Source organism: Serinus canaria, chromosome 3 (assembly GCF_022539315.1).
Source record: "Serinus canaria isolate serCan28SL12 chromosome 3, serCan2020, whole genome shotgun sequence".
In the NCBI taxonomy this organism is placed as follows: domain Eukaryota; kingdom Metazoa; phylum Chordata; class Aves; order Passeriformes; family Fringillidae; genus Serinus; species Serinus canaria.
Window position 1 is genome coordinate 88,421,181 of NC_066316.1, and position 25,433 is coordinate 88,446,613.

The following is a 25,433-nucleotide window of genomic DNA, read 5'->3' on the forward strand; positions in this document are numbered from 1 at the left end:
GGTACAGCTGTGTCAAGGCTCTGCGGAGTCACGGTTTTTCTTTATTATTCTTGTTAAGCCTTCAGATGTATCCTTTCTCTTTCTTTAGCATAGTTTTGGTATAGCATATAACAACATAACATAACACAACACAACACATACATAACATAACATAATATGATATCAGCCTTCTGATAACATGGAGTGAAATTCTCATTTCTCACCTTGTCCTGGGGACCTTACAAACATCACACTTCCCCAGATAAAATGATGAGCTTTACAGAAGCTGGCTTCGGAGTAGTTATTAAAGAGAAAGAAAGGAAGAAAAAAACCAAAAAAATGAGCAAGAGAAACACCCAACCTTGTATGTTAGAGTGTATCACAGAGGTGATCTAAGTAAAGGCCCATTAGACTGTGAGGACAATAAAACAGCACTAAAACATAGTAATGTTTCATTTTATTTGATAGAAAGTTGCTTCAAAAATATTATTAACTATATACACTATTATATATGCGGTACATACAATTACATGTACAAAATTTACATAATAGCAAACATCCTTCTATTACATTTTATAGATGGTAGTTAATAGCATGAAATAGAACTAAGATATTTCATACCTGCTTTCATCCTGATCTTATCTACAAGGAATTGTTAGGTGAGAGATGAAAAAGGATAGCAAATCACTTAATTTGTACCTCAGCCTACAACAAGTCTTCTCCACAGTGCCTTCTATTACTGCCTTGCTCTAGAACAGTTAGATTTGCAGCACTTTTTTTTTTTCAGTGGTATTTGGCTGATAACCTTCAGATTTTTTTTTCAGTGTTCACCCTCATATTATTTCTAATTTATTTCTGTAACTCAGATGTCCTGAAATCCTCCTTAAATCAAGCTAGATTTCTTCAATATAATGTAATTTCATTTTTCCAGTCCGATTCGTTAGTTGCTCGTTTGCCATGTCTGAAATAGATTTAGCTAATAGTACTCTCAGTTCTGGGAAGGACACTCAAACAGAAAAGCTATAGTCCCAGGTATTCTCTCCTTCCCATGTCAGCACACTGGAAACCTGAAATCAGTCAGGAAGGAAAAAAAAATCATAAAACCACAGGATATGCTGTGTTGGAAGGGACCCATCGGGATCATTGAGCCAGCTCCTGCCCTGTGCAGGACACCCCAGAGTCACCATGTGCCTGAGAGCATTGTCCAAACACTTCTTGAACTCTGCCAGGTTTGGTGCTGTGACCACTGCCCTGGGAAGCCTGTATCTTCCATTCCTCCTCCTAAGGCTGTTATAGGGTTTGTGTGACTGCCAGCTGCTTCCTGGAAGAAGTGCAGTCAGATCTCAAGGGCAACTGCCCAGATACTGGGATTTTTCTGGTCCTTGTCCCATGAGGAATACTCTGCCTGTCCACTTTTCTCTAAGCAAGGGGTAGCATACCAAAATCAAAACACAGGGAGTAGAAGCTGGCAACTCTGCCCTTTACTAGTTGCTTCCACTGAAGTGTGCTCTATTTCCCCACTGAAGGGACCAGGCACCCTTATCCTATGGACCTATTGGTCAGGGAAGAAGAAGGAGTAAGAGCTGCCAAACCAGCAGAGTACCAGCAGCAGAATCCCTATAGGAGAATTGTTTCCATAACTAAACAGGCTCTCCTGGAGGACTCTTCCCTGAGCTACAAAGGAACATGGCTTCTTCCATTGTCTTTCTACTTTGAGAGGTTAAAAAGTAACTGCTTCTTTCCTGTAGATATCTTCAAAGTTATAGTTTCATTGGCCTAGGAAAGTTATTTTGTTTTCCAAGTTAGTAGCAGCCTTAAACATCTATTTCATTTCTTCCTCTCTGCTCATCTCGCCCTGTGCTTTCTACTCCAGTGCTGGCCACAGTCCTCATCTCACTAGGAGATCTTTCTGTCTTCTTTCCATATCTCTATATATTTTTGCATTAATAAACAATAACTTTCTTTGATCAGTTCAGCAGTTTTCCCTCAGCTGTCAAGGTGAAAGCAAGGGGAATTATGGTTCCTCATATATATATTTTTTGGTAGTACTTTAAATAATGTTTTTTTCTAACTAAGGGGGACTCTACTTGTAGTTTTCAGTACAAGTTTTAATTACTGCATAACATGCATATATCTTATAACATCTTAAATTCAAATATATTAATATGCCTTCAATTTTTTTCTAGTCTATGGGATTTTCATTTGTTTGAGAAAAAAGTTCTCAGGCTTCTATCTCTGTCCGCTGTTGGACACTACCATATATCTAGTACAATTTAGATATTATTTCATTTTGTTTTATACTGTTTCTTAATCTCTGTTGAGCACATGAGCTGGAATGAAACACCTGTTATTCCTTGTCTGAATTCCTGAGATCCTGTCCACAACCCTGGTTGGGAGAGGGCGCTGGTGAGCTGCTGGTGAGTTGAGACTCCACCTTAGAAGAAGTGGGTTTGGAACACTCCTGCTGACCTTCTGGGGTGGGAGGTGGAGGAGTCAGGCAGCTGTCACTTTGAAGTTGTGCATTAGCAGCTGGTGAATCATCATCCTGCTGGTCTCGTGTACAAGGAGGAACAGCCGAAGAGATGATGCCCTGAGGAGCAGCTGTTGAACCACTGTTCAATGAGACAATTTATAAGTAAGTTTGAGATATTAACATTAAATGTGCAATTAGTACTGTTCTTAGTTTCCAAGCTGCAGAGATTATTTGTTAGCTAGTTAAATAGTTTTCTTCACTGTCACATTGTCCTTTCCCTTGTTTCACCTCAGTTTCATGGATCTGAGATGGAAATTTGTCTGTCTTATTGGATTTGTTTCCATATTTTTTTCTCTTGGATCATAACTCTACTCTGGGGAAAGGTGGAGGAGGTGACTAAGGAAGAAATACCAGCAAGAGAGGAAATAAAAGCCACAGCAACACCAGTTTTCAAAGATAGTAACTTTTTTGGATAAATGGTTAGTAAAGGTCCTGCACAACAGAATTTTCTCTAGGCCTCTCTGTACTTCATTGATGAAAGGTAGATTGAAGGAGTAGCAGTGAGATTATGAGCACTTTTAAATTGTCTTACTTTTCTTACAGAGAATGTGTGTCATCTGAGTTAATGGAATCAACAAATTATCTTGATTACTTAGATGGTGCTTAACTGCTTTGACAGCAAGGGAATGCTTAACAGATGTAAAAAAAAATCATTATAAATGCATCAGTTCAAAAGACACTATTCAGGCAATATCTGAATCGGTTGCAATGGATGTTGGACTGGATTTTACATAAGCACTGATCGATAACAGACATAAGGACATTTTTAAAATATTGAAAGGGCATTTTAAAAGTATTGGCTTTAAATTGGAAGGTCCATAGGCAGTATTAAATAACAACCCAGAATCGTTTTAGTATAGCCAAGGTCTTCCTATCAAGGCTTTAGGAATACTATGTGTACATTAGAAGACTCAGAAATTAGCAAAATGTGTGGATCCACCTGATTAATATAAAGATTTAAAATATTAAAGATTTTCATATTTTTAAAGAAGACAAAATCTGTGGTTCTGTGCTGTTATTTTTCATGTCTGTGTAAAGGACAAGGAAGAACACTGCAGTGAATCATTGCATACTGTGTATTACAAATACACAGGACCTTTAATTTATGAAGTCTTCTCATCTCTAGGAGAAAAGCATTAACATAGTAAACTTCATTTTTGCCAGGCTGGTGCATTTGTTTATTGTTTCCAGATGGAAAAACCTGTGTATGTGGATTTTCCTAAGAGATATTCTGTAAGTATTTATTAAATAATAATTCACAGATCACTGGTGGTCCATGGAGTACTACCAGGTGGCTTAGAAAGGAATTTTAGAAGCAAAGCACTACAACTTTTCAAACATTCGTATCATAACATAGACAAATATCTTGGGGTGCTTCTTATTTGTTGTTATTGTTGTTGGGGTTTTTTGTTTTGTCTTTTTTTCTTATGAAGTGTCTTACAGTTACAAATTTGGATTTTAAAAGCATGCAGGAGATAAGTGAACCAGGAAGAAGAAATATGCTACTTCGGTATAGAAAGTCTAAGTAAGGACAAATCTCTTTTCCCTGTCACCCTGTTTTAATCTCTTGTCCTGTTCCTTGCTCATTTCTTATTGGGTTCTTGAGGAGAGGCTGAGTCAGCTGAGCCTGTTTAGACTCAAGAAGGCTCAAGGGGATCTCATCTGTGTGCGCTATTGTCTGATGGCAGAGTGTAGATGGAGGCTCATGTCAGTGGGGCCCAGTGGCCGAACCAGAGGCAATGGGCAGAAATGGAAGCACAGGAGGTCCTGTGTGAACATCAGTGGAGCAGCGGCACAGGGTGCCTGGAGAGGCGGTGGAGTCTTCACCTTTGCAGATACCCAACCAAACTCTGAGCAACTGGGCTGAGTGACCCTGCTCAGAGCAGCAGGGGCTGGACCAGTCAACCTACTGAGGTCCCTTCCAGCTCCACCCTTCTGTGATATGTGCATTTGTTCTATGTGGAAACAGTACTGTGCAAATAGCTGACTTCACCAACAGTAGCCACGAGTTTGGTAATTTTGTATTCATTTCATTCATAAGGCAAAAATGCCCTTAGTAGGTAAGATGTTATTTAATAATTCCTTTGACCCAATAATTTAGACTCTTGTGGCAGTAAAGGATTCCAGCTTAGCTCACCTACAGTACTCTTATAACTATATACCAAAAGGTGGGATTTTCCCTATATTCACTTGTGGGTTAATTGGGGTACAACAGGTGACATGAAAATGGAATTGACTTGTCCATGGTGAGCCAGAGAATAATAAGAAATGTAAACAATGTCAAATCTAAAATAGACATATTCAGCAAAGCAACTCCATGTGTTTACTTCTGTTTTCTCTACCTGTAATTTAATAGTCTTGTGCTGCTTTGTCTGGCACCAATAACTATTTTTGTGCAGTAATGTTAAGCTGGACTGCTTCTGTATTATGTGCTTTTTGTACAGGGTTATGGAAATATTTACTGGCTTGGTAGTGCATATACCAAGTAGGTAAATATGTATTGTTACCTGAATTTTAAGACTGCTTTTAGGTTTTATTACTATGAAGTAATATGCAGAATTAAACAGTGCAGGCATTTTTTTAATGTGACTTACCAAAAGCTATGTTTCTGAAAAGCACCTGAGTTAAGGTCTTTGCTTAAAATTGGCTTCTTGGTGCAATTGTTCAGTTTTTGTCCCATCATTCGCCTAATTAAAGCATCATCTGTGTTTGGAAACAACTGTTTTGTGATTCCTGCAAAATAAAGAGATGATATATATTTTATATATATATAGACCCTCCAAATAAGGGAAACAAGAAACGGGTGATATAAAATATTTCTTGCATCTTTTAAAATTCCAGCTACTTCAGCTTCCACTCTAGTTACTTCACAATCTTTACAAACTCCTTCATAGACGCTACTCAGCTCCTGTTTTCCTTTGTGCCTTCCACATTGCTGCCTGCTCTTGGCAGACTCAAAAGGAACTCCAGGGCCACAAGGGCTCCTGTAATGAGTGATTTGTGCTTGCTAATCATTTGCCCTTATGTTCTGTCCTCGATCAGAGTCCTTTTCCCATCTTCATCAGTGCTTATGACTCTGAATCTTACTGTTTTTTTTCTCATTATTTTTCATTTGCAGGTGATGTCACTTTTAAAAAAAATTTCCCTTCTGTTTTGCCTGGCTACATTTTTTGAATGCAACAATAACAGGACTCAACATGAGGAATGTGATTCCTGCTCCCTTCTTTTCCATCATCTTCCCTGCCCTTTAATTTCATTTTATTTTGAAGTCCCACAATTTCCATCTTCTTTAAATAATCTGATTTACTAACTCATTTTCTACAGCCCTAGAACTCCCAAGCTTCCTTCTTATTTTTCTTTTTCTCTTGTATAATGTTGACACTTTTCTCTTTAAATTTCAGAGTATTCTCTTCTACTTTAACAAAATTCTCTGATTTCTTTATAAGCTTTGTCACTGAATTCTCCACAACATGCTGTATTCCATTCTCTGATTACCTTCTCTGATTCCCTTTTCAGTTTTGCTTAGGCCCTAGTAGGATTCAGAATCATTAAGGTTGAATAAAACCGTTATGATTGAGTCCAACCATTTTTCTCATCCCATTGAATATATATTATATACTATTACCACATTTTTCTTAAATGTCATTCCAAAACTGTCTCATCTTACTGCCTCTAAATATATTTTTACCATCCTACGCACTCTTTCCTTTTATCTCTCTTTGGGCTTTTTTTTTCTAACACGGTTCTTAAGAAAAAAGGGTTTTTGCAACTGATAACTTTTGAAACTGCTGGCTAACTTTAACAAAACTGTACTAAGGTACAGGAACTGGAGCTAAACTGAGAAGGGAACCAAAGAGAACTGCAAAGTCCAAGGGAATGGCAATGGGGGTGGAATTATAGTACAGTAATTAAGACTATATTGTTCTAGTATTTAGTTATAGGCGTGAATCCAATTAAAATTTGGCTTCATATGCTCACAAAATTGTGTTTTCTTTAAAGCTAATACTTCCATCTGAAATTATTTTCTGTCCTATTCACCAGATATTTTCTGCTGTAAACCTCAGCATAAATCAAATTTTGTTTGTTTCTCTGTCCACTATTTCTGTCTTCTACAGTCTCATTTTGCCTCTAGCACTATTTGAAATGTCAGAATTCATAACATTCACTAAACTTCAGAACACAGAAGACATAATTTAAAATTTGATCCAAGTGTGTCCTCTTTTTGCCTTCCCTTATCTGTTATTATTGTGCTCCAAGTTTGACTGTTGCAGGTTAACCTTGCAAGGGCTAAAACAATTTACAGTATCACTGTTCCTGAGCATTCATCTAAATAAAACCCACAGAATTCACACAATAGAAATATTACAACATAGCATTTCACTGGCAGTATTTTTAACAGATGGTTTTAAAAAGCACGTAGCTGAAGAAGGAAACAGGAAGCAGCTCATCACCTGAGCAGACCAGCTGCTAAGCATGACAGCCCCTCCCTCCAAGAAAGCCCCCTGTCAAGCCAGAGCCACAGTGAGTAATGTTAACAAGCCATCACCTATGATTTCCTGAACTTCATTCTGATTCATAGCTGGTTTTGCCGCTTTATCCTTTGAAGAAGAGGACTTTGCACCTGTCAGGCTGTGTGTAGCCATGTATTCATGTGTATAAAGTGCTTGCATCAAGTCATTTATAAATTTCTGAGGTTTGCTCTTGTTACAAAGTGCAATCTGCCACTTTTCAATCTTGAACTGGAAAACAAAATTGGTCGTAGGCATAATTACTGCAGTTCTCTAGAAATAATATATACTATTACCACTGAAATATCTTTTTCATTTTCTATTTCTAACCCTCAATTTCAAAAGCAATCTCTACAAAAGTGGGCTTGAATTAACACCACACTTGCATACTGCTCAGCATCTGGGACTATACATACAGCTTGATTATTTTCCAGAAGGAAGTGTGGGGCAGACTAAGGACCCCATGCATCCTAGCAAACCCTTCACCATCCTCATTACTCACTAGCAGAGACAGAACACGTTCAGACATAGCAAAAACCTTCTGCTTGCTCCTCATGCAGGCTGGCTGTGGTCCAGTTCTGGCATGGTTTCTGTACTGCCTTGGTAGCATGGCACTGTGCCCAAGCAAATATTCCTGCCTGTGAGCAGACATGCCCTAAGAACTGTGACATCTGGTCCTGGGCTTTGAGAGTGGCTTCTGCATGCAGCAGTGGTACAGCCAAAGAGTTTGAACTCTCCTAATAGGCAATTTTGAGCTACCTCTACGAAGTAAGGCAGGCTGCTCAGAAAATGAGGTCTTTTTATTTCTTTGAAGATGTTAGGTCAAATTTTGTGGTTTCCAATATGCAGTAAAAACACACCACGATAATTCTTAACAGACTTCTTTGGATTTTAGCACTCCATGACAACACACAGGAATGATTTGCATGGATTAGCATGACCCAATGCATAATAATGTTTATGTAAATTGTGAATGCAGACATTAGAATCATTCTTTTGGTTGTGACTTCATTTTTTTCATGTACAGCCTCTGTGCCTTAGATGTCTCAATCATGTTCTGTTATAATTGCAGAGAATAAGGGAACTTCTTTACTCAGTATCTCTGTATACATGTATTTCTACTTAACTGCTAGCCAGTGTCTGGAACAGGAGAAGAAACATAGCAGCCTCCAATTAGAGATTAACAGTATTCATCTTAGATTATCTTTGAAATACTATTACTCCCCTTTGGCATCTAAACAATTAGGCTGGAAGTTATCCCTGGATCTTGGCATTTTCTTCATGCATCCACATTCTGCCCTTAGCCACAGATATGCAAGGTCACTGAAATTAAAGTGAATTTGAGAGTGTACAGGACACTGAATAAAAGCTAATACTTCTCATCCAAAGTGCATTCTGCACAAAAGGAGCTCATTAGTTATGTTATCAATGCAATGATGACAGATTATTTTACTGATGGTTATTTTTTACATTATGCTATAGCAGTAAACTTTATACAGTATATAAAGTTTCATGCCTGAAATTGCCTTTTAACTGACCTGTTTTTCAGTCTGTTGTTCCTCATCTTCCACATTCAAAGTTATTGGTGAGCTGGAGTTACTATGCATAGCCACACAGGAATCTGCTAATGGATTGTGAGATGCCTTCCAAACAGCATGTGGATGCAGACTGGACGTGGATGATGTCACTCCCCCTTTGAGCAGCGCTTCAGCCATCCCTACCAGTTCCTCAAAGTGAGTGACTGCCTGTGGCAACACTGAAATCCGATGAAAAGTGAGGGGTAAAATAGTAATTGGAGTCTGAAGCTTTCAGACTCCAATTTCTTAAGCAGGAATATTTTTGCAATTAGATTCCTGTCAAATAATGCAAAAGACTCAAAGCAGTCAAAGACATTTCAATATACTTCTTTCCTCTTCCCTCAAATGCTTTCCTGCCACTGCTGTCCCCACCCATGAAGATCTGAGCTCAGTTTCTGGAATAGATCACTTCAGTGCAAGGCTAAGAGGAATTATTAGTTTATGCCCATCCTGGCAGAAAACAGACTACTTCTCTTTTTTCTTTTCACAATCTCAAAACCTCTACAAGTCCATAAAGCTATTGAATATGGGCTAAGTGATGTCTGCTTTTTTTTTCCTTTCAAAGACGTTACACAGACTTCAGGGGCTTTTTCTTTTTTTTAATCTCTAGAGAATATGTTTTAAATAACCTTTCCTCAAAGTAATATTTTCAAATATAAACTTTTATTGCATCCATTAAGAAGAATCAATGCAAAGCAAAAAATATGCAAGAGATAAAATATCAGCAAAATACAGAATCACTAAATTAAACAAAATACTGTAAAAGACTAAGATAATTGCTCAGGATGCAGGCAAATTTACTTATATGTGTGAGAAAAGTTATCAGACATAAAGAAAATGTTTACAAATAATATTGAAAAAGCTGGAGATGAATGATTCAAACCAAGATGAATAACAAAAGAAATGCAATCAGGTGGGAAATGAAAATGATAAACAGTTGCAAAATCATCTGACAATAAAAAAAATAACAGATACCACCACATTGTCTAGGGATGGTATGATGTAGCTGGCACAGGAGGGAGTAAATTCTCTTTAAACCTTATTCAATCACTAGCAGTTTGAAATTTTGGATTCAGTTTTGGCTGCCCTAGAGTAAGGGATAGGGACAAGTGCAAGGCACTTCAGAGATGATCACTAAGAGATGAAGGGTTCATTTACAGTGGAACAGAATTTTTCATCTCTGGGAAAGAATTAAATTTGGTGCATCTGAAACTAACTCAGATTATCAGTAATGAGGAATCACCAAAGTAGTTAGAAGTTAAGTAATTTCAGAATAAATTAAATATCAATTGATCAAGAAAGACTGCTAGTAAAAAAGGGAGCTGGACTGGTCACTGAAGTATTTGAGCTTAGCCAGTGGTTACTCAGCATACAGAAAGGTTCTCTTGGGAACAACTGGCAGGATTTAGACACATTTTTCATTTCTAACTCTATGATTGCATGGCCTCTGTGCAAGTCAGTAAGTGCTGCTGGAATTAAATGCTGCCATGTATCACAGACTGTGATGCTAATGGTAGGCCTTGATCATGTCAGGTGCTTGAGCATCCATAATTCCCATCCAAATGGCCTCTTATAAATCAAGCTTTTTCTGACCTTCAGGCTTTCCTCTTCATCAAAATAGTCCCAACTTTACCTTGAAGCATCACCAGGGATTGCCTTAGGCGGCAATTTTCTCTCATGGTATCTGTCAGCTTCCTCTTGAGACTTTTAATTTTGGCACATAGTTCTATCTTGGAGAGTTGAAATAAAGGCTCTTCATCATCACTGCTACTTTCACTGTATAGAAAGTTGCTTCCTGAATATGGTTCTCTCTGAAAAAAACCCCAAAACACTGTGATATCTAGAGCAACAACAACATAAAATCAAAGCATCAAAACTAACATTAAAATATCTGGCTAAATAAAAAAATTCTCTTGTATAAACAGACTCAATGCATTTTAATAAAAGATTTTACCAAACATAGCTGTTAGTATTCTACTTGAAATTAAAAATGAAATGTCAGTGTAATATGTAACTGTTAGGTACCTTTGTTCTTTCTCTCTTCACCAATTTTCCAAAGCAGCATCTTTTAGAACTGTTAAATTCACTATGGCAAAAATCCTATGTGTCCCTCAAAAATACCTTTCAGACTGCTTTCACTTGATACATTGGTGAAAATGGATGTTTACCTGTTTGTTAATTAGAGATGTTTCAAGTTGACTCAGGATGTTGGCAGGAGCAGATGCCTGCAATGATTTCTTTCTTTTTATATGTTTCATCATCTTCCCCTGTAAAAAGTGCATAACAGTGCCTTTGCATTCCTATCGAGCCTTTCATTACAGTATTTCACAATATACCATAAGTTTTTATTCACTGTGCACTTGACATTATGGGTTAGAAGTTTTAAAAAATGTATCTGTAACTTTGTTAACTTTGATGTTTTCCTTCCCTATATCTTGTCACTGCAGATCTCAGCACAAGGCACACCTCAGAAAACCTGTTCCCTTGCCTTTTTTAAGCACTAGTCAAATTTCTGTTTTACAGGGGAAAATGCAATGGAGCTACAGAGCATCAAAGCCTTGAATAACACTCATCTCGTGACACAGAAAAGGACAAAATCCATTGGCCTAAGTAATTACTCTGACAGGTTATTGTGCTGAGGTCCCATGTGAAGGCTGCCTGTATTCCTACCTTTACTATACATCCTTTGTGTGTTATATCATGAAGAATCAGTAGCTACAGTCTATTTCATTCCTTTATGGACCTAACAATATAAGGCACATAAAGACACAAACTCACCTTTTCCTTATCCAGGTCACTGTCCTCACTTTCTGAGAATATCATTTCTATCCTCTTCCTCTTGCCTTTTCCAAGGACTTGTATTTTTGTGATTTCATCTGCTCGTAATATCTTTTGCATCATTTCCACCAGCTCTTGGGGGTCATCTGAAGTGATGGAAAGGAAAAAGGCCAAAGCACAGACAATCAGGCAACTATACCTTAAAAGCAGGTTTCATATCAGACAAATGTTCTGGAACTGCACTCACCACTCATGTACACAACTTTCACCAGGTGCTTTTCTGTCTTTCTTTCTCCCACAGGCCAGTTTACTAGTACGTGCTCATTTGGTTTCAGAAGCCTTTCTAGTTCATTGTCATCACAGGGAAGGTCCTGGATCCACGAAGTCTCTCCAATTTGCAGTGAATTATCATTTACAAAATCAAACAGTGTGAATTTTTTCATTGTTAAGTGGCTTTCTTGTCACACAGATACTTCCTGAAGGACATCATAGGAAAAATAGCAGTTACTGTAGCACGCCACAGGGATGTTACAAGACCCCTATGAAAAGCCCCAAACAACCCTCCTTTTGCTACATATTGGTAATTATCTTGTAGGAAAATACCCTAAGGAAGTGAAAACTAGCCAAGCAGTAAGCTGTAGCCCTCTTGAAAGATGGTAGATGGTCTGTTTAACACCTGTACATCAGACATTTTCCTCCAAAACTATGCACAGAAAACAGCTTTCACCCACAGAGTCCTGGCTTTCATATTACTTCTATGTTCAGTCTGGCTGGGATCTCTACTGTTACAACATTTGTCTCAATAAAATTTTGAGTTCAGCTTCTGACTAAAAGATACAGGTGTGATAGAACCCTTCCCTAGAATGGAGGAAAGTGCTAGCTATTCATGCTATTAAGTGGAATGTATGGTTATCATTTCATGGTCAGGAAGACAATTACAACCACAGAAAACCAACCCAGAACTATCCAGGACAACTGAGTGGGTGAGGTATGACACATCCTGGCAGTGGAAAACTTGATGCACAAAAGAAGTGACAGGCTAAGGACTGGAAGAGAGCTGGGCTGCTTCATGATGAACAACAGCAACAAGGAAAACCCAACCCCAAATATACAGTTAAATCATTTGCCTCATAAAAAAATGCTTTTAAAGCAATGTGCTATTCCGAGTTTTTTAAAGCACTGAATTTCTCTACCAGGAGAATGGAACAAGTCATACTTTGATCTTTATTTTCCCAATTAGGATGATAGCTTTTCATGAAAGTATAAATTCTACTGGAAATGTAACCACTTCTTTTAAGTGCTGCCATTATACTCAGAGAAGATATTTTCTACTTTAAAATTATTAAATCAATACATAGAAAATCTGATTTTCAAACCTGAGTCTTCTTTCCAGCAAACATATGCTTATACTTTCAGCTCTGTGAAAGTATTTCACCTGTCATAAAGGTGAAATACTTTCACAGAGCTGAAAACTCATGAATTCCTAGATGTGACAGTGTGATTTGCAATTGACTTGGCCTCAATCAGTCAGAAGCAAATTTAGTGCCTCATGAAGGGGCTGTCAAAAAGGTAACTCAGAGCTAGAAAAAGAGAATTATGTGGGGCTATTGTGTCAAAGTGAAAATATCTGGCTGTACTGCTCTATGAAGTAATTTGTTTGCAGAAGCCCAGTTTGCCACTATTCCACATGTCTGTTCTATGCCTCAGCAGAGCTGGCTTTCCATTCAGGGGTGAACTTGTTAATTTGCAAAGGACAGCTGCAGTCTTGTCAACATATTTACTGATACAATGGGGCAAGCAGTATAGATAAGAAATCACCATTAAAAGGAGTATTAAACCAAACTTTACACAGAATATGCTTAGTGTGATAGTAGTAGGATTGTAAAGTATAGCCTCACTGGAGAAATAAGACTGTGTTTGCAATAATTGCCATTATTTTTCTTTAAAGATCAGAAAACATCCATCCCATGCAAATTCTGGAAGAGGAAGCAGCCTGAATATCTCTGCCCAGCATGATTCACTAGAGCCCTCATTCTGCCACTGATCCATACTGGATGGATCCTCATACCACAGACAGGGATCATTCAAATGAATAAACTTATAGACAAAACAGAATCCAAAGGAACAAAAGTTCCAGCACTGACCTCGCTTTGGACAGGTAAGGTCCAAACTGGAACTGTGTGTTTGTCTGAACAACAAAATCCCAGATTTGAAAAAGGTGGACTATGCAATCAGTGGGGCATCAGTATTCTTCCTCCTTTTTCAAAATGCTTTTGAATATATACTTCACTCAGCCTAACATTTCTCATCTGGCTCAAAGATGTTACTTCTGCCTCTGATCAACACAGCACAGCAATCTCCACCACCCAGTTCTTTGATTTTCAAATGAAGTACTTTGATATTTCCTACCTTGGCCTTGGCAGTTGTGAGCTACTTCTTTACCCTCCTAAAAGCCCACATAAGAGCCACAGAATTGCAGCAGAGTTAGAGCTGCCAGTGTGCTAAGTCTAAGAACTGATTGATTGGCTTCTATATTTTTTTAATGTCTCCCTGCAGTCCTTTAACAGTTTGTCTTTTGTCTCTCATTTTGTATTAAGACAAATATTCTCTGAGCCATGGGACATTCTCATGGTCTGAACTTGTACAGGGTTAGTAAACCAGCCCAGGATTTCCAGAGGTACACTGGATACACAGGCCCTTCACAGCATGCAGGGCAAGTGGTGATCCCCCACATCAGGCACCAGGGCTAGTCACATACACACTGTGCCAATACCACGTACATCAGTAACAAATCCAGAAGCTTTTGGAAGGTATCAGACCTGCCTACATTTTTAAACAGCTAAGGCAGCCAGTGGAAATGTGGACTTCTTGTTGTACAGAGTACATGAGAGCAGCCTGGTGCCACTGGTAGACACTGTGAAGCACATGGACAACAAAATATCTCGCACAGTCTTTACACCAGGCAAGCACCTGGATCCATGAAAATACATCTGGCCTCTTTAAGCTAAGGACAATTTTACCACGGTCATGGCAGGACATGGAGCTCAGCAATTTATCTACATTAGATATAAAATTCTTCTGAGATGACAAGATTTTTGCCTGTGGTCAGAGTGTGTTCTAACAGCTAAACCAATTTCACTAAGGGCCTTAACAGCTGCCATATTCTTTCAGCATGCTGAGAGAAGGAATATCCTGCTGTTTATAAAGGGACCGAGGCAGGAAAGCAGTTTAGGGGCAGCAACAGCAACCGGCCAGGCCCCCCTTTCTGTGCTGCAGCTCTACTGAACCTAAGCCCAACTGCTTGTGTCATGGGTAAAATGATGAAATCATTACATAGCCAAATGTGAATCCTTACATCGGAAGAGAGTGTAGTCATTCGTTGCAAGTATTTTTATGTTACAGAGCAATGGCTTCAGCTCCTGCAGTAGACATCAACTATCAAACTATGTCTTTTCACAGAATTTATTGCGACAACCCATGGGCCCTGGGGATAACATCTAACTGTCTGCTGGCATCATCTCTAGCAGTGATTAAAGGGAATGGAAAGGTAGAACAAAATGTCACTAATAAGGGAGAGGAATGGTGAAACATTTCACTTTCTGGAAGAGAAGTCCTGCAGTGTTTTCTCACTCTGACTTCCCACAGGAGTCAATGTGAACCTTGTCCAAGGACTGCTGGAGATGCTTCCCTCCAAAATCTTATTTGCCAAAATAAATCAAAGGCAAATTATAATGTATCACCAGAAAACAAACAAAATAACTTGGGGACTGAGATTAACATTACCAAACTTTTACTGCCTTAAAAAGGAAAGGTTGTCTAGCCACATTTGGCTCAGTCACTGCAGAAAGGGAGGTGATTCATCTCACCCTATGACACGTGTCTAAAAGACAGCAGATGACTTACTGTCTGGGAGAGCTTATTTCTCTTCACCAACTACTCAGTGACTATAAAGTTGGTATGTCTCCTTACAGAAGCTGGCCTGATCCAACCCATCTTGTATTATCTTTTTACAGTTTTGAACAGATTTTAAATAGTAGGATAGATTCCAGTAGACCAGCAGAAGTTATAGAGAGCCGAAAGAATGGCATAAGCAATCTGTTAAAGTGTATCTGGTTCTCTGTTTTAAATCTTTCTAACACAGTTCTGCAAGTCATCAAGTAAGATTGCTGACACTGAATGCTTTGTTCAGTGGTTCATTTGGAGAAGCATTACCCTGTATGCAGCTACTAACCACAAAGACATTATATGAGCTTTGAAAGCCACTTATGCTTTACAAAGTTATTTAATTCTGCTATATGCTCCATTTGAAAACACTACTGGTTTGAGTAATACTGAAATGCAAATTTACAATTTTTTACTATTCTAGGTCATTTGTAGAAGGGAAAAAAGAAAAAGGAAGGAGCCAAATAATTTTCAAGTTCTGCAGAGGAAACATTAATTGGACTCTCAATTTTTACAAACATGTTAACACCTCACATACTGCACAAATGCTATAAATTTGTAATCATGATATTGCCACACAAAAAGCCAAAACAAAAACAAATCAAAACTGCACAAGAAACGCCAAAGCCACCAAAAATCCACAAAGGTCACTTAAAGACATAGCTCACCCTTTGTCTGACACAGTCTGGTCCATTCAGACAGCGAACTGGCAGATGACATGTTGAGATCATTACTTCTCTTTTCTTTTAGTAAACACAGTGCAAAGTGTTACAAGTTTACAAGATGAGATCGTGTACCTACTTGACGAGTCTGATTCTGTTGGCTTAAAACAAGGCTTTGACACTGGTTTCAGCAAACCAAGGAACCACGTACCACAGATCAAGGCACCACGACCATGTACCACAGATCCATAATTATGTTAAATGGCAGGCTTGCTACAGAGTTGCCTTTAGTTAGTGAAAAACTGATGAGACTGGTTGAGAAAAACAGGAGATGTGCCCCTGCCTATCTTAAAACTGGCTTGAGCAAGGTGTAAGGACTGAATGGTGACTGGGTGAAGTGGAAGTTTCAGAGAAGCCCCAGAGAAAACCTGCACCTCTCTACCAGCCACCCTGCATAAGCAGCCTTGTTATAAATGTGGTCTTTTAAGGAGACAAAGATGTACTCAAAGACTTCCTAGTGAAGGTCAGACAGCCTTTACTGCCACCTCAGCTGGTGGAGGAGGACCAAAGTGTTTATTCTACCTTTTGTCAACTATAAATTCTGACCGAAAATAACCAAGACACTCATTAAGCCCTATTTGCATATCAACTTTTACATCCTAAGACTGCAAATGAAGAGAAATGAAAACACACCTTACATGTATAATCATAACACTCAAAACCCCACCTATGACATAAAGGAAGGGAGGGTTTGGGGCAAAGAAAGAAAAAAGGAGAGAGGGGGAAACCCCTCTGCTTATTTGGGATCGGTTGACGGGCTGTCCTCCTCCCCTGAAGGGAGGCCTCTAGGTGAGCTTTGTGCTTTCAGTTCATTGTAAAGACCTGGGAATATTTTTATATTTCTATCTATATATCAGTAATAGAGCTCTGTTACTATCACCCTCTGTAGTGATATACTGTAGTTAGTGCAATCACATCACCAGCAATCCTGAACCTGCTTTCCTATTATTTCAGGAAACTACTTTTTGTGAATCTGGACTGTGAAAGTTTTTATTGAACTCAGATCTGTAGTATTGAACTGATAAGCTGCACTATTATTAAGTCTGTGATCATACAATTTCTTACTGAACTCAACCAGGCTGGTAATTCTGAGTCAGTTCTAACCAGAAGCTAAACCCAGCTGCATCCAACCCATCTGATTTCTGAGGCCCAGGTGGAATGCAAGGGGATTTATTTTAGGCCAAATATCTAGTTTTAATGCAATACCTAATAAATACATAATAAAGCTAACATTTTATTATGTACTAACATTTTATATTATTTACCTTCTGAGTTCAGCCTTCAATTATCCCAGTTTTCCTTCAGAAAAAAAGACAAACCAAAACCCAAACTTAACTGCTCTTAAAATAAATCTACCTCATAAACACCTATTTATTTCCAATTTAGCATGATAAGTGGTAGTGACACATTTGGGTTGTGTTATTTAGACTGTCACATTTTACATTGAAGTTGTCAGAATATTAAATACAATGCTGATTAAAAACTTGGACTGCACTGAAGTCTCAAAGTTCCCAATAGCAAGTGTATGATGGAAAACCATATTTAAATAAGTTATATGCCCTGTTGTAGGTTTTAATCTTTTTTACCTGAAACTAGTGTAACATTTACTAATTAATTCAGTGGAATTAGGTGCTGTCAGAATACAGCACCTAAAAAAAAGTGTAGTGTAACATTTACTAATTAATTCAGTGGAATTAGGTGCTGTCAGAATACAGCACCTAAAAAAAGTGTGTTAGTGCTCAAAAGATTTACAGTGTAATATCTTAGTCATTTCTGGGAAAAAATAATTCAAAAGCACAAATCTGCTGCTCTCAGCTGAGAAATACAGAATACAGATTTTCCAGAATCATCAGTATCACTGTGTTCCAAATTCAGCTGGGAATCTGGGGGACCATCTATCAGAACACTACTGCAGCTTTAAAGACTCTAAATGCACAGAAATGATCCCACTTGTCTTCCACAGGAAGGATAAAACTCTATGATTTTATTCCTGATATTCAAGAGGTCACTTCCTCACTGCAGATCACTATCCTGGTGTGACTCTGTGAAATAACCTGAGATACTTTTCTAAGAAGGGATGCTATTCATGGTAAAGCAGCAGCTCTGGCCTTATTTACCCAGATGGCCTCCTTGACTTTAAAGCCTCAGCAGCATTTACAACTCACAGGATTACACAGAGAACTTGGTGCAAACCTTGTAACCACATTCTAAAATCTGTTGAGTGACCCAAGGAATTCATGAAGCCATTCTTACTTTTCACAATAGTGCCCTCCTCCCACATTTTAGCAGCTTAGGAGTTCCATAAAATAATATTAATACCTCAATATGCCAAAGTCCTTTGTAGGACTGTGGCTTAAATCAAAAGCTTGAAGAAATCTATTGGAAAAACTCTGATTTTTGCATCAAATGATTAATTTTATTTGTTAAATTTAGTGATAGGAAAGGCTGAATAATGAATTTTTAAGCAGGTATATTTTGTATGTCTGGAAGTACTCAATTTTTTCCAATCATTTATTCAGCTATCAGTGAAACATGGCATTTATTGTAATGGATTTCAAGAGAAGCCAGAAACATGACTGGGTTTTCAGTACAGGATTCAGTTCCAGATTAAGATGCTTACATTTAGGTGTCTCTAGTGCACCAGGTGTCTTAAGTTATTGCTGTAATCACTGGAGATGCAGGGGGCAATTTGGCTCTCTAAGCAGGTGTCTGGCACCACTGTTATTTGTACTTCTAGAGTAGCAGCTGAAGGCCAAGCAAATCTCCCACAGTTTTTCTTATGACAATTGTCATCCTTTCAGAGATGTCTCAGCCTTGAGCAGCTCCAACAGTCATACGTGTGAAGCCCCTACTCAACACAGTTAAAGCTTCATGGAAAGCAATTCAGCTTTTTTCAACTGCTGTAGGGTTGAAAAAATTAAATGTAGGGTTCAATTCAGTGGCCTAAAAATAAATGCATGGTGCAATCTTAGATACCATGAGTTATTATGCCAGGCCTCCAGCTGCCTCTTCTGATAGGAACATACTTCCCACTTGGCTTGGACCCTCTTCTGGGCTTACAATGGTGGTTACTAACTCCAGGCACCCCAAATGGCACTAAACACAAATTCAGGGAAATGCATTGTTCTCTGAGCCTCAATGATTTACCTGAGTTTAAATAGGAGCCTAGATATCTCATATGCCTATAAACCATGTAGACTTATTTATCTGTATTTTAATCCCACACTCAGTGAAAGATTCACATTAATGTATCAAGATGCCAAATAAGATGCAGGAAGCTATCTTAATTCTACATGACAGATTAATATCTTTATTAAATAGCTATTTCACAGCTGACAGATGGAGAACTAATACTCACTCCAATTTGCTTGTTTGCAAATGCCATGCACAACAAAATGTATTAATATACAGACCAAGAAATAAATCTCTATTTATTGAACTGGATGAAATACCTATGCTACAGGAGTTTGAATAATCCCAAGAAAGCTCTTTCCATGCAGGTTAATATATCCAAACACTTAGAAGCAATAAGTAGCCTTGAAGAAGGAACAGTCAACATGGCTCTGGAAAGCCAAACACTTGGCCGTGCTCTTTATGACCTGGCTTGGGTAATCCAATGAAACCCATTTTAACAGCTCCCAGATTATAAACATTAAAGAGCAGTGATCCATCACTTATCTCGTCTAAAGATGTTTATGGGATCATTAGAGAAAGTTTGATCACATGCAAATCTCTGCTGAGGTGCAATAATTGTGCATTTGCTCCATGCAACAGCCCAAGCAAACTTTTCCTAAAAGGCTGAAAAAATATTAGACATCCTTTCAATTTGGACTTATTCAAACAAACCCTCTGATAACCTGATAAAAGATGTTAAAAAGGATGTACCTTACTCTTTTTATAAGGTAGTAGAAACTCTATCTTTCATTCTACCCCAAAGTGTTATTGTTGGTGACATTCTCCCTTCAACTCTTAAAAGCAAAAAGTGAAATATCAGCTAGAAAATTCCAGGCTCTATTTTTGGCCAGTATTTAATAACTTAGCAGCATCTTTATTATCTCTACTTCTATGTCTTTACTGACTGTCATAGGTGAGTGATCATAGTAGAGAAGTCATGCCTGATTAATACTCAAAGTGCTTGCTCTTTTACTCCAAATCTCTTCCCCAATTGCTCTGGTTTTGCAGTATTTTGGTAGGTGGGAGGAGGAAAAAAAAAATCTGCATTATTATTAAAGGTCATGAACTAGAAAAAGAAACATTATATTGTCCTCTTACTCCAGGGAATATTACTTTGACTAAGAGTAATTCTGCACACACTTCAGAGAATTGACAGCAATGCATCTAGCAATGCATCTTCCCTGCAAGGATAAAAACCTCAAAACTTTCTAGAGCTATTTTTTCCCTTCCTGTAAAATTAAATGTCTTTTTACTGTATGTAGTTCAACCTAACTTGATGAAGTAATATAAGAGTAGAATAACCGCTGTTGTATATCAGCCTGAAACAATCCTTAAACAACTTTCAATAATATAGTTAAAATACTAATGAAGTGCAATTCCCTCTGGGATGTAAGGCCACAAACAGATTGACAGCTGCTACTCTAAACATTGCCAAAAATGACCACAGAGCAACTTTAAACCAAGGACAAAGGGGCACACTGCTGCTGTAATTTAAAAAAAAGTGCCCATAGGAGCTTCAGCAGTATATTTCCATCTAGGCTCAAGAACAGCCTCTCTGTCTAGAAAGTCAATTTATGCCTACAGGATTCCTGCTAGCATTTTTCCAGCAACACTCTAATCCATGAGTGTACAACTGTATGGCTCATTCTCCATTTGATTTACATTCAGTCTCATAAAAAGAGGGAATTCAAATATGAAAGTTGTTTGAGCTGGCAAAATAAGGACAATTACTTCTACATATATAAAACTGACAAGAATTTGGTTTTACATGGTCACCTGTGACACCATTTTGCAGATGACAAAATGTTCCAGCCATGGAGGGTTTAGTCTGTAGCAATGGAATCACTGAGTTTGGTCTTGGGTAAATCATACAACCTTTACATTTATAGTTCACCTTTTCTTTTCAATTAATCTGAAATAACAATACACGTTCACCTAATTTCAAAGATTCTGTGAGAATTAAGTAATGTTAGCATGCCTTTTAATCACACAAAGCACTGTATAGAGTAAACAATTTAGGAAGTTTTGCAGAATGAAGATTTGTAATAACCCTGCTGAATTAAGAACATATAATTTCACATAACAAATTTCTTTTAAATGGGTTGCCTATATCAAGCCAGTAAATGTTATTCTTTCAACTAAGAAAGAGTTTCCTAAAGTCTAATCATCCACCAGAAACACTCACAACATTTGCTATGGTATATTTAAGCTGCTAGAGTAGCACTGATGGCATTTTGTAATCTGTGAGTAGAATATTGAGGGGGAAAGTCAATTATTTCATTGAAAGAAGTTGATAACACAAAGATACTATGTCTTCTGTATTTTATTTGCTTGCCTCTGATTTTGACTGTGTTTACTTTGGTTCTTGTTTGATGAGGAAAAACCCAAATATTTTTTTAGAAAGTATTAGATGATTAGAGAACCCTTCTTACCAGTTAAATAGTCATTTAGGCAGAATATTTCACTTAATTACAATTAATCAATACAAACACAGCCCTTAAAGCACACCTACATACCAGTGAAAAGAGATGATCTTACCCTTTAACTCCCTCAGCTACTCTTCTGAAATAATTTCATGCATCATCTCATATTCTTATGTCCACATCCTCAGATCCAGCTTGTGCCCTTTTTCCCCTCAGCTCACTGACACTGGGAGTTTTACAGCTGCAAAATGAGGTCTACAAGGCTTCAGTCTGCAGGAGCAGAGGTGCCTTCACAGAGCAGTGGAGTGCCCTTGAATCCCATGGCTCACACTGGGGGATGCCAGCAGACCTCTGAAGAGATGGTTTCTCCACTCAAAATGCCATCACTTTTTTTTTGCAATTTTTTTTGTCTATCAGCCTAACCTATGGCACTCAGCTAGAATTTTTTGTTTCTTTTAAAAGGTGTGGCTGAACATCACCTAAATTATCAAGGAATACGCACTGGCCCAGAGACTGTGCTGCAATTCTCCAAGCAGGACAAGGGTAAGGGAAGAAAGGAGCTCCTTCTTCAGCCTTGCTGGGCAAGACTGCTAAGTCAGAATAGGCTATCATGAGAGAGCAGCTGAAAGAATATTTGAGGTCAACATTGCCTTTTCTCCCTGCAGGAGGGCTGCTGCTGCTGCTACAGCACATTCCCTGTTCAACTCTTACATTAAACTGCAGAAGTTTGACACAATTTCCATGCTGTTTTCCTGCCTCACCAACTTGGGAAAATAGGTAACTTGCATTCAAGAGTAACCATAACCACAGAAACATCCTCCTGTGCCTTTCCACTTCCAAATATTTGCTGGTCACCTCTTCTTTGGGGGTTCTCTGAAGCAGAACTTCCCTTTTTGACCTTTCTGACCAAATAATTATCACCATCTGCTCCCTCAGCATTACTCAAGTGAAAGGCTGCTTCCCACACTGCCACCAAAACCTTCACCTATGCCAGTGACTTGGTCACTGCTCTGTTTGCCTGTGGTCCCCAACAGAACAAGCATCTGCGGGACCCTACGTCCCACCTGCTCACAACTCTGCAAAAGTGCACTCATATTATGTGTACTCTGAAATGGCAGCAGGACCCCCAGCTTACTGCAGAATCAATAACTGCCTTCTTAGATTAAAAAATACATAATTCCACTTCTCAACAACTTCTAACCTCCCCTCCCATTCCACTCCCCGTGATCACAGTTAGTCTCAAGGATTTGTTACCTTCTTTTACTTCTCCTCTGCAATGACTTCGCCTCCAGGATTTCCCTTCTGAGGTCAAATCTCAGATGAGAGGTTTTAACTTTCTCTCTTCATTTCTTTTGTCTTCTCTGTTTATCATCCTTAAGATTTAGGAAAAGTCCCCTAAAAAACATTCTGTAAGGAATCTTAGATTAAAAGTGTGATACATATAAAGCTTATCTTAAATTCTCTTTATTACTCTTTGGGGAAATAAAAATCCACCCACATATAATTTGCTTATTTTTCATGTGTAGTAACCATCACTTTAAACTTTAATTACCATGGAAGTAATATTTTAACCATTCTATCATACCCTGCAGTATTTAACAAACATAGAGCAATAATGAATACAAAGAAAGCCAGAGCAGCAATTTGGTGTACATGTGAGATAGTTGACTCAAAAGCCTGGAGCAGCAGCTCTCTAAAAAATCATGCATGTCAGCATTTCTTGCAATAACTGTACTCGCTTTCATATCTGGAAAAAAATTAAGCAGCTGTCATAAAATTTATTATATCCTTTAGGAAAAAAATTATCCTCAAGACACCAGTGAGCTCTAACTCTTAGAAGGGAAAAGCTATAAACTAAACTAAAAAGATTTCACTGGAGATTTTTCTGTCAGATGATTTCTACACACTGTTACCTGAGAACAATGTGAAAAGAACTGCTCCCCCTCAGTTCTCTGTGAATTTACCGTGCAGTCACTGCCGTGCTACTTTTGCTCTATCATCCCACTCTGAAACAATAAATCAGTGCAGAGCTAAAGGTGTCAAAAAGTTTCCTGCTCCTGCAATATCCTGCAGCGTGGCACTGCAGCACCATGCCAGGAGGATCACACCAATTTCCTTCGTATTTCAGTGAGGTAACGTGGACTGTTTGAATAATCTCCAGGTAATCTGCATTAAAACTATGCTACTGCAGTGTACTGCGGTATTAGGAAAGATTTCAATATTGCACCACGTGATGCAATACAACCTTACAGCGTTTGGCATTTTCCAGGCAGTGAGGGAAAGCTTTGAATCCATGGCTGCAATGTAGCAACTTTCCATTTTACAAAGTAATAAGGCAGACTATTTTAGCTCACTCTTGGCGTATAGACTGAAATGATACAAAATTCCTGGAATAAATTATTATAGAACTAAAACTAATTTTTTTTTTCTTTTTTGACTTACACCCCCTCCCCTGCTATCATGAGCATCTTTCAATGACAACAGATTTCCTTAACTATCAGGATACAATTAAGTGTTACAATGTCATTAACCTTAAGGGTACAGTAAAGTGTTACAATGTAATTAGCCCAGTGATAAATTAAAATTAATAATCTAGAGATTATTTTTCCTGTTCTTATTTAAATTACCACAGATACATTTCCCTGTCTTTCGAGCTCGCAGATTTTTTAGTTTAGCTTAAATTTACATGAATGCTTTTCTGCAGCTTCATATCAGTCATATAAAGCAGTAACATTTCAACGGTTCTCCAATATTTACACAGAGATTTTAATTATTTCTATGAAGTTTTGGGAACGTTCTACAGATTTATGTGCTCACATCAAAGATCCATGAAAAGCATGAGTTTTGCCTTGAATGAGCTTTTCCCCGCAGTAACATGAGTAAACGCAAAATGGTACCTGGCTATATTTTCAGCTAGTGATTTTTTTGGGTTTTTTTCTGCGTGTCTGTGAGAGAGTTTAGAACTCCATTTCCAAACACCTCTGAAACAGCCTCTGAAAGTCTGGACTATCACAGTAACAACTACAGAGGTAGAAAGAGCAACATCGGTGAACTCCTGTTACCATCTCCATTAGCGACCTGCACATGGCAGGATTTTGATGCTGCACCAGCTGCGGCCCGGCGGCAAGGGAAGGGCACGGGGCTGACATTGGCTGCAGCGCGTTGCAGTTTCCCGCAGGGCGAGGGTCCCTGCAGGTGCTGCTCTGCGCAGCCCCGGCGCTTTTCGCGCAGGGCACGGCCGGGCAGCGCGCACCCTGCCCCGTCCTGCCCGCGCCCGGCGGCCACTAAACGCCGGCATCGGGGACACGGGGCAGCACCGCACCTGGTCACGGCCCTGGTCACCTTGTCAGGATGGATCTCACTATCACTTCCCAATCCCTTCCCTCGCCAGGAAACCGGCCTTGACCAATGCTTCGGGTACAGGTTACGCCACAGACCTCCTCTGCCCCACGGACCTGCGCGGGCCCTCGCCGCTGCCGACACCCCGCGCCCCTCGGTCGCAGCCCCTCTTTCCCCACGGGGTCCCCCGGTACCTCGCAGCAGCCATTTTCCGAGTCTCTCAGCAGCTCCAGCGGTGATGTCACCGGCCGAGTCTCCTCGGCGGCAGGATGCACCGCTTCGTGCTCCTTCCTCCCTCCCGACGCCGGCGGCACCTTCTTCTTCTTCCTTCTCCACTACCTCCTCCTCCTGCCGCCGCCCCGCCCCGCCGTGCCCGCGCCGGCTGCCATGCGGCGCCCGGCCCCGCCCCGCCCGCCGATGCCCGCGGGCGCTCCGGCTCTGCCCGCCGCGCTCCCCGC

The 25,433-nt window shown here is 39.1% G+C and overlaps 1 protein-coding gene across 2 annotated transcripts; it reads right to left on the reverse strand.

The window, feature by feature from the left end:
- Window positions 1–116: 116 nt before the first annotated feature.
- Window positions 117–25,319, reverse strand: BEND6 (BEN domain containing 6). 2 transcript variants are annotated; one of them, XM_018919531.3, is made up of 10 exons: window positions 25,170–25,319; window positions 22,891–23,043; window positions 11,623–11,851; window positions 11,376–11,521; window positions 10,766–10,864; window positions 10,231–10,408; window positions 8,559–8,776; window positions 7,059–7,251; window positions 5,107–5,245; window positions 118–2,591 (listed from the first exon to the last, which is right to left on the reverse strand). In XM_018919531.3, the coding sequence occupies exons 3-10, from the start codon at window positions 11,816–11,818 to the stop codon at window positions 2,327–2,329; spliced, it is 1,434 nt and encodes a 477-aa protein (XP_018775076.1). In that variant the 5' UTR covers window positions 11,819–11,851; window positions 22,891–23,043; window positions 25,170–25,319; the 3' UTR covers window positions 118–2,326. The 2 variants fall into 2 exon arrangements, with proteins under 2 accessions (XP_018775081.1, XP_018775076.1); XM_018919536.3 differs by lacking the exon at window positions 10,766–10,864 and having other exon boundaries at window positions 117–2,591.
- Between the last annotated feature and the right edge of the window lie 114 nt (window positions 25,320–25,433).

Bases quoted from the DNA above. Each gene is read 5' to 3' on its own strand.
- BEND6 (XM_018919531.3), bottom strand. From the start codon at position 11,818: ATGAAAAAATTCACACTGTTTGATTTTGTAAATGATAATTCACTGCAA. The intron at 11,522-11,622 runs GTGAGTGCAGTT...CCATCACTTCAG, and splicing joins GAAAGTTGTGTACATGAGTG to ATGACCCCCAAGAGCTGGTG. The intron at 10,865-11,375 runs GTGAGTTTGTGT...CACTTTTTACAG, and splicing joins GTGACCTGGATAAGGAAAAG to GGGAAGATGATGAAACATAT.